Raw genomic sequence first — 13,306 nt, 5'->3', positions numbered from 1 at the left:
TAAAAAATTCAATGAACAAAAGAATATGCATTATACTCCAGCTTTTGCATTAAAACAGAAGTAGGGGAAAAGAATCACTATGTTTATATTTGTTTCTAAAGAAATTCAAGAGATTTTAGAAGGATGCACACAGACCCGGGGAGGTGAACAGCGAGATAGGAGGGAAGATTTCACCGTACGGCTTTTTATTTCCTTTAAAGTTTTGAACCATGTGAATACCTTGCCTATTCAATCAATTAATTTTCAACCACCAAAAGCTATCTCCTTAGTGCTCAAAACATTTCAGGAATAAGATGCTTTCTTACAACAAAGAAAGTGATTTCAGCATATCCTCAAATAAAACTGACTTCTGAATCCTTAAGCAAAACCTGAACTAAGACAACTCGTCCTTGGTTCTTTCCAAGAAGTATTTTTATAGACCTTGCGTACATGTGACACTTTTAGTACTTTGGCCTAAAAAATAACCCCATTTCAATGCTTCCAGGTTAAATCTCAACCTGGTCACAGACATGAAAACCAGCCAAATTCCAGCCACACCGAGTGTGCCTGCCTCACCACGGAAACACCCATACCTTTGGCAGAATTGTTCTTTCTCCCATGAGGGATACGGTGAAGGCAAAGAATATATCCGTCTTCTGTCTCGATGAAGTGCTCCTCACTAGGGAAACCCCAGTGAACGATAATTTCACTCTATGGAGAGAAAGAATATTGGAAAATCTCTGGACAGAATGGGACAAGTTCTTCCCACATTAGCAGGCAAAGAAGACAAGATGTCAGCAGACATTCTCCAGGCTTTAAGAAAAGTTGTTACTGAAATTTTAGTGTGCTCCGTCAAGCAGCACATTCCATCCAAGAATAAATCCCCACCTGTTTTATCCGCCTGTCCCACTGACAGGCATGTGCTTACCCTTGGTTTCGACATTCAAGCATGTTAGACACCAAATGTGTCTGATTTCACCACTGCTTTGGGCCTCTCTGTTTCCATCCTCGCTTCACAAATAAACACAGTTCTTTCTTTCTTTCTTTTCTAAATATGCCAGCTAATATCACAATCTACCACTATCTTCATTTTAAGAGGTCCTGTCCTGGGAAACAGAGCATAGCACCAATCCATTTTCATCAATGAACTAATAAGCGAATGCTAGCAGAGGACACTACTAGAATGCACAATGGCAAGGGAGAGCTGAAGAACGAGAAGAGAAGAGAAACAGGAAAGTATGATCAAAATCACTTCTCCAGTCCAAGGAGCAAGGGTTAATCGGGAGCTCGGTGGGATATGGAGAATTCGATGATCTAGATTTAATGTAATTGAGTGCTCACTATCCTCTCTAGCCCAAGTATTTGGAAGAATTTAATTGTATCATTCTTATAGTTTAAAAAAAAAAAAAACTTCAAAGGAGGGGGAGGAATAAAAGAAAAAAATTGGGGACGAGAAGTAAACCTTGACCTTAAGACCCTGATTAAATTCTCGACTCACTATGGATTTATCTGCCTCTAAGAGGGCCTTGATTCTTCAGTGGGGTCACTGCCATCATCTGCTTCAAAGTAGCTATTTTGGGGGCATCTGGGTGCTCAGTCAGTTAAGTGCCCAACTCTTGATTTCAGTTCAGGTCATGACCTCAGGGTGGGGAGATCGAGGCCAGCATCCGGCTCCTCACCGGGCGTGGAATCTGCTTAAGATTCTTTCTCTCCCTCTCCCTGTGCTCCTCCCCACCATGCTCACTCTCTCACTCTCTCTCTAAAGGAAGTAACAATTCTAAAAAATAGTTACTTTCTTTAGTCATTTGCATTTTCCCAATATTTTATGCCTAAACGAGGTATTTCCCGGTTTTATAGTTTACCTACGATTAGTAACTTTGAAATTACTCAACAATTACTCAACAAATTATATTGTTTATTGGTTCTAACAAAAAAAATTTTCAGATTATTTTGGTTTTTGTATCGAACCGTATTCCCTGGACATTGCTATCACACTCCTTGTTCAAGGTATTATAAAAGCAGCAGTTGGTAGTAACACTCTTGGCAAGTCTTGCTACATTTTTATCGTTCTTTCAACAAATTCAGTTAACTTAAAAATGAAATGAACTTATAAAATTTTCTTTTCCTGCATTAAGAAATATGTAGTTTTAACAGTTAAGTGCAGTTCATAAAAAACACATTACCATTGTGTATATATACCACATCTTCTTGATCCATTCATCTGTTGATGGACATCTAGGTTCTTTCCATAGTTTGGCTATTGTGGACATTGCTGCTATAAACATTCAGGTGCACGTGCCCCTTCGGATCACTATGTTTGTATCCTTAGGGTAAATACCCAGTAGTGCAATTGCTGGGTCATAGGGCAGTTCTATTTTCAACATTTTGAGGAACCTCCATGCTGTTTTCCAGAGTGGTTGCACCAGCTTGCATTCCCACTAACAGTGTAGGAGGGTTCCCCTTTCTCCGCATCCTCTCAATGGAATACTATGCAGCCGTCAAAAGAAATGAAATTTTGCCATTTGCGACAACGTGGATGGAACTACAGCATATCATGCTTAGCGAAATAAGTCAAGTGGAGAAAGACAACTATCATATGATCTCCCTGATATGAGGAAGTGGTGATGCAACATGGGGGCTTAAGGGGGTAGGAGAAGAATAAATGAAACAAGATGGGATTGGGAGGGAGACAAACCATAAGTAACTCTTAATCTCACAAAACAAACTTAGGGTTGCTGGGGGGAGGGGAGTTGGGAGAAGGGGGGTGGGGTTATGGACATTGGGGAGGGTATGTGCTTTGGTGAGTGCTGTGAAGTGTATACACCTGGCGATTCACAGACCTGTACCCCTAGGGATAAAAATATATCATATGTTTATAAAAAATAAAAAATTTAAAAATTTAAAAAATACACATTACCTGGGGGTAAGTCAGCAAACTGAATCTAAGATTCAGAGAACGTGAAAAGTGCAATACTATATAAAGAGATTAGTTTGTGGCTTCATGTAACCCACGTAATAGAATTGCAAAAAATCCTCGACATCTGTCACAGAAGCATTTTAAAGACTTTATTTATTTATCTGACAGAGACAGAGAGATCACAAGTAGGCAAAGAGGCAGGCAGAGAGAAAGGACAGGAAGCAGGCTCCCCACTGAGAAGAGAGCCCAAGACACACACACGGGGCTTGATCCCAGGACCCTGAGATCATGACCTGAGCCGAGGGCAGAGGCCTTAACCCACTGAGCCACCCAGGCGCCCCATCACAGAAGCATTTTAAAAGCATCCTTGAGACTTTAAGAAACTTACCACATTCATATTTGTCTCCGGATCCAGATCCAGACTGTCTCCGGACACCTCAGAATGCAGGGTCCCAAGGACCAAACAGACCACCAATCCCAGGAGCTGCATTTTCCTTCTGTAGAAAATAGCCTAGTGTTATTTGGTCTGAATTTCACTACACAGATGATGTTGGTATATGAATGCTCCCATAAAAAGTTCTGAACCAGGTTTAGGGCAAGTAAACCTCAGGTCAAGGGCAAATAGGAAACAGAGGACTCCAGCCACATCAGAAACAAACAAACAAAAAAATTATTTTTTTACTAGGAAATGCAAATAGGAAACAGAGGACTCCAGCCACATCAGAAACAAACAAACAAAAAAGTTATTCTTTTACTAGGAAATGCCCCCACTTGCCACCACCAGTTTTCATGTGACCTCTGGAGCCCAGCATATCCACTCACCCTCTCACCATGAGGTTCACCAAACTGTTCTGGAGAAAAAATGGAGAAGAGGACTTAGAAGACAATAGCCTGAAGAAAAGAGGAAGATCCACAAAATTCCAGATCCTGAGAGCCACCCACCTTTTCCCCTCTCACTGCGATTTAAACACTTTTAAGTTCTCATTTTTAAGCTGAGTATTAGTTCTTGCCTCCCACTGTCTATTTCTGTTCTTGTCCAGAATTACACATCAGGATTCATATTTGTCACCTAAATATTAGACTAAGTGAAGTAAGCCAGACTGAGAAGACAAATGCCATATGATTCCATATGTATGTGCGATCTAAAAAATGAATAAACAGGGGCGCCTGGGTGGCTCAGTGGGTGAAGCTTCTGCCTTCTGCTCAGGTCATGATCTCAGGGTCCTGGGATTGAGCCCCGCATCAGGCTGTCTGCTCAGCAAGGATCCTGCTTTCCCCTCTCTCTCTGCCTGCCTCTCTGCCTACTTGTGATCTCTCTCTCTCTCTCTGTCAAATAAATAAATAAAATATTTTTTAAAAATAAAAAATAATAAAAAATTAAAAATTAATACATAAACAAAAAGCAGAAACAAACCCATAAATACAGACAACTGATGGCTGCCAGAGGGAAGTAAGTAGGGGAAAGGGCAAAATGGGTGAAGGGGAGTGGGAGGTACAGGCTTCCAGTTGTGAAATGAGTAAGTCACAGGGATGAAAGGCACAGCATAGGGAATAGAGTCAATGGTGTTGGAACAGAGGGTAGCTACACTTGTGGGGAACACAAGATAATACACAAAGACGTTGAACCACTATGTTGCACACTTGAAACTAACATAACATGTGTCAACTGTATTTCAGTTAAAAAAGAGTAATAATAAATTTTTTAAAATAAATAAAACAAATAAATATGTCATCCAAGGAAAAGAGTGAAATGAAAGAGAGACTGAAAGAGAAACAAGATAGAAGACCACCCATTTCCCCTTCTGAGACCCTCCAACCACCAACAAAGATGATCTAGCTTCCACAAGTGATGTGCAAAATCACAGCACAGCACAGACCTTGGGGCTGAATGTTAAAGGCAAAGCAAAGTGAGTCTCCCAAGGAATCTGGATGGTTAGAGGCAAGACTGGAGCTACAGCACAGGCATCCTGCATTCTTGAAAAATATAATCACTTAAAAAAAGATACATGCATGTATACCCATACAAAGACTTGTATAAAAATGTTTATAACAGGTTTGTGTGTAATAAACAAAAACTGGAAAAACCTGAATACCCCAAGTGGGCAAATGGAGAGATATATATAGATATGTAAATATCTATATATATCTCAGAAATAAAAAGGAATGAACACACAATAACATGGATGAATATTAAAATAATTACAGTGAATGAAAGCCAGACCCCCCAACAAAAGAATAAAATATATGATTCCATTTATATAATACTCTGGAAAATGCAACCTAATCTCTATGGACAGAAAGCAGATCCCCGGCTGCCTAAGAAAAAGGGCAAGAGGAAAGGATTACAAGAGGATATGCACAAAGAATCTTTTGAGAGTGATGGACAGGTTCACTATATGGAAAGTATGGATGGTTTCGTGGGAGTATACAGACATCAAAATTTATACAAGTTTTCATTTAATATAAGTCTTGTTCTTGTATGTCAATACAATACGGCTGCTTTTCAGACTTGTGCCTAACTGAGTATTCCACAAATCTTAAGAGATAGGTTCTCAGGAGATTACCATAGTGAATTCTGCCAGTGCAAGTCCTTTGGGCTTCTCCAAAGCCATGAGGAACCCTGAACATGTAGGCAGAAAGGAATGTAACCTTGACCTGCACTGTCAAAGCGAGCTCCCCTGGCCTTTGCTCACAAGCTTTTATCTCTCCGTGGTGGTTGGGGAGGGCTGTATACTCCCAGCCTGCCTTTTATCATAATTCAACCACCCCAGAGTCCTTTTTTACTAGGAAACAGGGAGTGGATTGAAAAGGGAAAAAGAAAGGTGGTGCCCAAAATTTAAAACAAAGAATCTTCCGGCAGCAGATGCTTCCCACTGGGTACGGATCCCACAGCACCTGGACCAGCTGTCTGCAGAGAAGCTCCAAGAGACTAGTAGCAGAAGATCCTTACCCGCATATGCCACCCTGTTCATGTTTCCTTCCAACCAACTAGTCAAGTGATTCTCGGAAGGATGATGACTGAGAAGTGTACACGGAGAAAAAGCCCCGTTCCGGGCTGGAGTCTGGTTTTCTGGGCTCTCTTAGCCAGTTCTAGCTCAGTTCTCCCTACAGTGTAACAATGCAAGAAGGTGCTGCGCTGGCTCTCCTTTCGCCCCAGCCTGAGGGCAGAGCAGGAGTCTGACTCAGCTTTGCATCCTTAAGGATCTCTAGAGGGGTCCTCACCTAGGAGATGCACGGGACAGATTTTGAAAAATGAGACAGGAGTCGGTCCAAAAGTTGGGTGGTTGAAGAAAAGCAAAGCCCCAAAGCAGTCTCCCATTTTGCTTCCTAGTAATGAGTGTCAACACCACCAACAATAATTGGGGCTCCCAGGAAACTCTCCTACGCTCCAGACACCCGGCAGCACTTCCGACCTATGTTAACTCCCGTGGCATACCGGTGCAATACCGTTAAAGCCTTGTTCCGCGAAGCTGAGCTCACCCAGGTCGAGCACGGGAAGCAAAGGGCCAACTGGTAAGGGGGAGCTTAACCAAAGGAAGAAGGTGGCTGGGAATTAGGAATCCCGGAGGTCACCGCGATCCAAGGGCTCTGGGCGGCTTCGCGGATCGGCGACCGCTCCCGTCCAGGAAATCAGAGAGCTCTCACGGAAGGAAGGGCAACTTCGGGGAGCCCCGCGAAACCTGGACCACGCGGCCCGCAGGAGAGGCGCCCGCAGGTGCTCCAGGCGGGTTCCGTCAGGAACCGAGCGCAGCCGAGCGCAGGGGGTCCCGCCCCGACGCAGAGGCTCGGGCGTGGGGGGCTGGGGGGGGGGGCGCGGAGGGCCGAGCTGTTGCACCCGCACCCAGCGGCGCAGTCCGGCGACACTCACCCGCACCGGTCCTCCCGGGCCACTGTGCAGAGCCGCAGTGCCCGCTATTTGAGCTGGACACCTGAAGGGGCGGGGACCGTCGGACGCGGGGGCAGGTGCCCCTCCCGGCTCAGGCTGCGCGCGCCGCCAATCGGCACTGCGGGCCAACGGGAAGTGTCGCCGAGACCCCGCCCTACCCAGCGCCTCCACGGAGCATGCGCCGTGGGCGGGCACCGGCGGGACTGAGGCTCCCTCTCCCTGCAGAGCTGATCCCCAGGGGCACCTGCTCGCGGTTGCTGAGGCGTTCTCCCGCATGATCCGCATCCTCTGCGCCTGGCATAGAGCTCTGGGCTCTGTAAGTGAAAAGAAATTCTGTGTTCGTATAAAGCGCTTAGCGTTGTGCCTGATGCAAAGCGATCTTGATATACATTTTATTTTTATTTCTAAAATATCCAGTATTAAGAAACTGGGGCTATAGCAGCCAACCAATGTCCCTGTTCTGCTTACATTCCAGTGGGAACAGGCACACCATGAACAAATATATAACATAAAGTCGTAGAAAGTGCTGTGAAGTACGATGAAACAGTAAAGGGACAATGAAGGAGGGGGTTGTGTTATGAGTGAGGTAATCAGAAAAGGACTCTGATGAACACAAACAGGAAGCTGATTGAGAACCACGTGGATACTGGAGAAAGACCATTCTGGGGTGAGAAAATAGCATGTGCAAAGGCCCCAAAGTAGGAATGTCCTGGTAGGTTTTTAGGAAGACCAGTGAGGTTGGTGTCACTAGAACAGAATGTGATGGTGGAGAGTACTAGAACATGAAATCCTGGAGGTACTTGGGTGCTTTGGAGGGGCAATTGTACAGACTTTGCTTTTTCTTCTGACCAAGAAGCCAGTGAGAGGTTTTCAACAGAAAGACAACATTCTCTGGTTTACAGTTTAGAAAGATCACTCTGTCTGCTAGGATCAACTAGGGAAGCAGGGAGACAAGTTGCAAGTCTACTGCAATAGTCCAAGCGAGAGTTAATGATGGCTTAGAATGGGGCAGTGAGAGCAGTGGAGGTGAAGACAAATACTCGAATTCAAATGAAGAAAGCATCAAGAAGAGCAGCTTGGGAGGGGAATCAAGAGTTGGTTTTAGATGTGTTTATTTTGAGATACTCGTTAGGAAGCTGTCTAGCTAAGGCCCTGTCAGCAGACAGAACCCATTGTATTCCAAACAGGGAATGGTTGCACAGGTGGCAGAATTGTTGGGAAGCCAAATAGGATGTAGGCAAACCCCAAAGAGACCAGCAACAGCAGGAAGGGCAGAGGTGGTGTTAGGGGAAGAGAGGGTCACCAGACACCAGAGGTGGTTGTGTTGTGTTGAGCAGCCTCTTCCAGAGATGCTTCTAAGGCCAAGAGAGGAGGATTAGACATGTTGTGGCCTTTCCTGCCTCCTGCCCTCCCGTGTCCCACCAGTACCTCCTCTGGGTCAATTACAACCTGACTCTGGCTAACAGAGGAGCCTAAGAAATGCAAGCGACAGGGCCCAGACCCCTACACCCTCAATGACACAGAGCAGAGGATGGGTAGGGAATGGATCTAGAGACAAAATGGCAAAGATCAGCGCTGGCGCATACACAGCTAGTGTTCAAAGTCAAATCCCAGCCTGGAGACAGAGATAGAGCTCAAAGCCCCAAGACTGGGTAAAGTCTCCTGGAAAGAAACATAAGAAACAAAGAACACACACAGAGCCATATGTGAGCCATGCAGTTGCCCCAGATAACAGTCTGGGGAGAATTTCAAGGCTGCAGTTCAGGGAGAGGGGAATGTAGGTTAAAAAAAAAAAATTCAGCAGTTTTGGAACACCTAGGTGGCTCAGTCAGTTGGACATCTGCCTTCAACTCAGGTCAAAAGCCCCGGGTCCTGGGATCCAGCCCCACACCAGGCTCCCAGCTCGGCTGGGAGTTTCTTCCTCTGTCCCTTCCCTCTGCTCAGGCATTCTCTTTCTCAAGTGAATAAATAAAATCTTTTTTTAAAAAATCTGGCAGTTTCTCTGCGTGGACTCAGATGAGAATTCATGAAGGCTAAGGCAATCAAGTTTGCAGGGCAGAGGAGTGAGGTGTTAAGAGTTGCAGAGAGAAAGAGCTCTTGGGGTCTGCCGAGGGTTCCCCTCAAGTCTGGCATGGAGAAGTAACTGGAGTTCGCATATGATGAAACTATACTAGACCAGGAGAAAAAAACACCTGAAAGGAGCAAATGGGAAAATCTCCCAAGTTTACACAGGATTGGGAATAGTTCAGGTGGCACGGGCCAGAATGGAAAAACCTTGTTAGAGAAAAGGCACAAGGTAGAAGACTCACAAGGATATTATTGCCTTAGCATGAAGCAAAATTATCCCTGAGTAAGACTACTTCAAAGTAGTCTTTGAAAATAGACTGCCAGTTGATTTTCATAAGACAATGCCTTGGGGAAAGAATAATCTTTTTAACAAACAGAGCTGGAGCGATTGGCTAGTTAAATGCAAAATGGTAAACTTCAACCTTATGCAAAAATTAACTCAAAATGGACCATAGATAGACATGCATCTGAAAGCTAAAACTATAGGACTTTCTTGGGGGTGGGGGGAATGGAAATAAGAGAAAATAATGGATTTGCCAAAAGGATTTCTTAAACAGAACATAAAAAGTGCAGCCCATGAGAGGAAAAATGATTAACAAACTGGACTTCGTCAAAATAATAATAATAAAAAAATTCGTCCTTCAAAAGGCACTTTATAACTGTAATGAGATTCCATTTCATATCCCCAAGGGTGATGGTAATTTAAAAAGGTGGATATTAGCACACGTGGATGAGAATTTTGGGACATGAAGGGAACCCAGGGGCCAGGGGGTGGGGGTGGGGGTTAGGGGGACGTGAGATGATACAGCTGCTTTAGATGACAGTCTGCCGTTCTTCAAAAGGTGAAACATACAGTTGCCATATGGCCCAGCACCTCCCCTGCTGTGTATACACCTGAGAGAAATGAAAATTCACATTCACATAAAACAACTCGTACACAAATGTTCACAGGGTTATTATTTGTAAGACCTGAAAAGCAGAGACAGCTCAATGTGAGCTGATGAATTGAATAAATAAAATGCAGTATGTCTGTATTGTGAATATTATTGCATAATTAAAGACAAATGAAGGACTGATGCGTGCTACAATATGAACAAGCCTTAAACACATGCTAAGTGATAAAAGCCAGTCACAAAAAAATAAAGGGAAATAATTCCACAGACATGAAACGTCCAGAATATGCAAATCTATACAGACCGAAAGTAGATTAGTGGTTTCCTGTGGATGGGAGTGAGGTGGGGTTGGGACAATGTAAGCTGACCACTAAAGGTTGTGGGTTACTTTTCGCCCTGATGGAAGGGTTACAAATTAATTGTGGTATTCATTGCACAACTCTGTGGATAAAATGAAACACATTTAATTGCACGCAGCAAATGAGTGAATCGTTTGGTATGTGAATTATATACCTCAATGGGCTGTTTGTTTAGATCTCATGAAAGTGATAAGTATACACCTTACAATTTAATAACAAGACTCAAAACCCAGTCAAAAAAAGGGCAAAAGGAAGTAGATGGCGAATGAAAATAAGTTCACCATCATTAGTCATTGGGGAAATGCTAACTAAACCCACAATGAGATACCACTATTCTACCCAGCAGTGGCTAAAATTAATAAGTGTTGACGATGGGGAGAAGTAGTAAAATCTCTCACGTTGCTGGTGGGAATGTAAAATGGTACAACTTTAGAAGCCGTTTGACACCTTCTTAGAAGGCTCTACACAGGCTTCACGTCTGACCCAACTACTGTACTTCTGAGTGCTTACCCAAGAGAAATGAAGAGTATTTGTGCACAAGTGACCATAGCAGCTTCTTCGTAATAAGAAGAAACTGGTGATGGCACATGTGTCGTTAGGGTACGGAGTCGACCACCCCTCAATTAGACAGAGAGCACTCTCGATAATGCAAGTCACACAGCGAGGTTTATTTCCAGCTAGCTGGGTGCAGCGGGTTTCAACAAGGACCCCAAGCACTCAAAGCCAAGGGTTTATGTAGCATTTTCAAGGCTACATACATATCACGTACCCCACTTTGACAGTTTAACTTTGTTTAACCTTTTGCCACACTGGAGCCATCTGGTGGTTAAGGGAGATTTAGGTTTAGAGGAAATTTAACTTTATTTACATTTCCTTCTGCCTCAGTCTCCTTCCGTTTTATGGTGCGACTTTGGGCCTTGAGGAACTGAGCCCTTTGTCTCTGGAAACTGGGCCATTGAAGAGATAGCCCTTTTTGTTGTAAATCACCAGACCATTTGCAATCCAAGGGAGACTCCTGTCTTGCAGGATTGTGGTCTCTGCAAGTTAACTATTTTCTTTAACATTTGGTCCCTATGGCACCATCACCTAACCTCCCTGGTGGTATAGGATAAAATTGTTTTGTCAGGTTTTAGCTACTTTCTCTTATCTCAAGTTATGTGTGCCCTGTGGGCTGGTTAGGGATGCTCAGTAAAATGGCTTCCCAGCCTTCAGGATGGCCATTCTTATACTAACCCACTCTTACAGTGCAAGGTGCCAGCTTTTGCTTTGCCAAGATGGCTGTACTTTTGTCAGGGCTAGACTCCAGGTGGGTACAGCCTTGTTTTTTGTGGCCTTCACACCTGGAGCTGGTTTCTGGGACTTGTTTTTAAGTCCCCTGGGGGGGGGGGCAGGGACAGTAAAATAGGTCCTTACATTCCCCCCTTTTCTTTGGGCATTAGTCAAATCTTAGACTCTTCAGCCAGTTCTGTACCCCATTTTAATGGCTGCTAGGCTGTTTTAATGACTCCAGTGTGATTTACCCAGAAACAGTATGTTAAGCACCCCCCTTTGTTATTTCGCACTTGCTTATACTTCCCGCCTATATCTTAACAACAGGGGAACAATGAATTTAATGAACTTATTGTTTTTTGAGTCTTAGTTTCAGTCCAGGATCAGCAGGGTCCATCAGCAGTGGCATCCACCTCTGGGGGGCGTTCTCATCCTCGGCTCATTTGACATGACCCGCGTGAATCCAGGTCCTGACGCCTTCTACTTTTATTGCCATGGGGGTGGTCAGGATGACAGTAAACAGTCCCTTCCAGCGGGACTCCAGGATTCCCACTTGGTAGCCAAATCAAATCTCCGGGTTGGTAAGGATGTGGCTCCACCTCCGTCTCCGTCCCAGTATGGGCAGTCCGGATCCCTGCCATGGGCTTTTTTAGCGGGACTCCAGGATTCCCACTTGGTAGCCAAATCAAATCTCCGGGTTGGTAAGGATGTGGCTCCACCTCCGTCTCCGTCCCAGTATGGGCAGTCCGGATCCCTGCCATGGGCTTTTTTAAGACAGACTGAATGCCCGCAGGGACTGGAGTACAGACTGATCAGTCATTTCTGCTACACCAACCTCTTGTAGTCGAGGGCAAAGGGGTGGGGGTCTCCAGAACATTCACCTTATTTAAGTAGGGTGTACATCGTGCCCTGAGGACGGTGAAGGGAAGGAAATCTACCCATCCACCGCCAGTCTCCAAAATTAACTCTGCCAAGGTCTCTTTGAGAGTCTGTTTCATTCTTTTTATTTGCCCAGAGCTCCGGGGCAGGTAGGCACAATGTAGTTTCCAATGAGTGCCTATAGCTTTGACCAATACCTGTGAGACTGAACTCACAAAGGCAGAGTCATTGTCTGACCTGACCGCCACAGGTAACCCAAACCTCTATCTCTTTTCCCTCTTTCCATTTTAGTTCTTTCCGCATTTATCACCTGACATTGAGTACATCTATCAACCATATCATGAGCCATACACCCTAATTTAGAGACCTGGACCTGCTTGCCCATAAGCTCTTTAAGCTTGTGTATCCCCAAATGAGTGCCCTGATGTATTTGGCTTACTAATTTTCTTCCTAGTCTTCGAGGAAGAATTAACTTTCCTGTTCTAGTCTTAGCTCAATCCCCCAATAGTCTAATTTGCATCTTTGACCAGGAGGGCTGTGGCAGCAATTATGCGGAGGTAAGGGGCCAGCCACTGCTGCATCTGGCTTCTTGCAAAGATAAGCTATTGGCCTTTGCTGAGGCCCCAGAGTCTGAGTCAAAACTCCGTCAGTTACCCCTGTCTTCCCATCCACATACAAGTGGATGGGCTTGGTAACATCTGGGATGGCCAGTGCTGGGGCACTCAGTAAGGCTGTTTGTAATTCCCGAAATGCTTCTTTTGCCTTAGCCATCCACTCTACCATAGTGAGTCCTCCCTTAGCCAGTTCGTATAGAGGTCCTGCCATCTCCACGAACTGCGGTATCCACAGCCTGCAGTAGCCCACCGTCCCAAGAAACTCCCTCACGGAGATCAAAACCTAAATAAGTGGCATGGCTCCCTCAGAGCTGTGTTTTCATTGCTGACATCGGATACTCTTTTCCCTGCAGAGTCTGTAAGAGAGCTCTTGTCTCCCCACAAGCATGACCCATTGTCCTCAGCGGCTATTTCTACTATTCCCACTAATTCAGTCAGATGCT

The 13,306-nt window shown here is 44.7% G+C and overlaps 1 protein-coding gene across 1 annotated transcript in view; it reads right to left on the bottom strand.

Annotated features, from left to right (window-relative positions):
• The window catches only part of LIPA (lipase A, lysosomal acid type), a 31,905-nt gene extending 24,935 nt beyond the window's left edge, over positions 1-6,970 (bottom strand). Inside the window, exons 1-3 of the mRNA XM_082750879.1 lie at positions 6,765-6,970; positions 3,285-3,393; positions 573-690 (exon numbers count right to left, since the gene is read on the bottom strand). Of these exons, the coding sequence (XP_082607005.1) occupies positions 573-690; positions 3,285-3,386 (220 nt within the window). The 5' untranslated portion in view covers positions 3,387-3,393; positions 6,765-6,970. The remainder of the gene's footprint in view (positions 1-572; positions 691-3,284; positions 3,394-6,764) is intronic.
• Positions 6,971-13,306: the final 6,336 nt, after the last annotated feature.

This window comes from Mustela nivalis (assembly GCF_964662115.1).
Source record: "Mustela nivalis genome assembly, contig: HAP1_SCAFFOLD_1990, whole genome shotgun sequence".
NCBI lineage: Eukaryota > Metazoa > Chordata > Mammalia > Carnivora > Mustelidae > Mustela > Mustela nivalis.
Note: the sequence above shows the minus strand (reverse complement) of the source record. Positions and strands in the feature narration are given on the sequence as shown.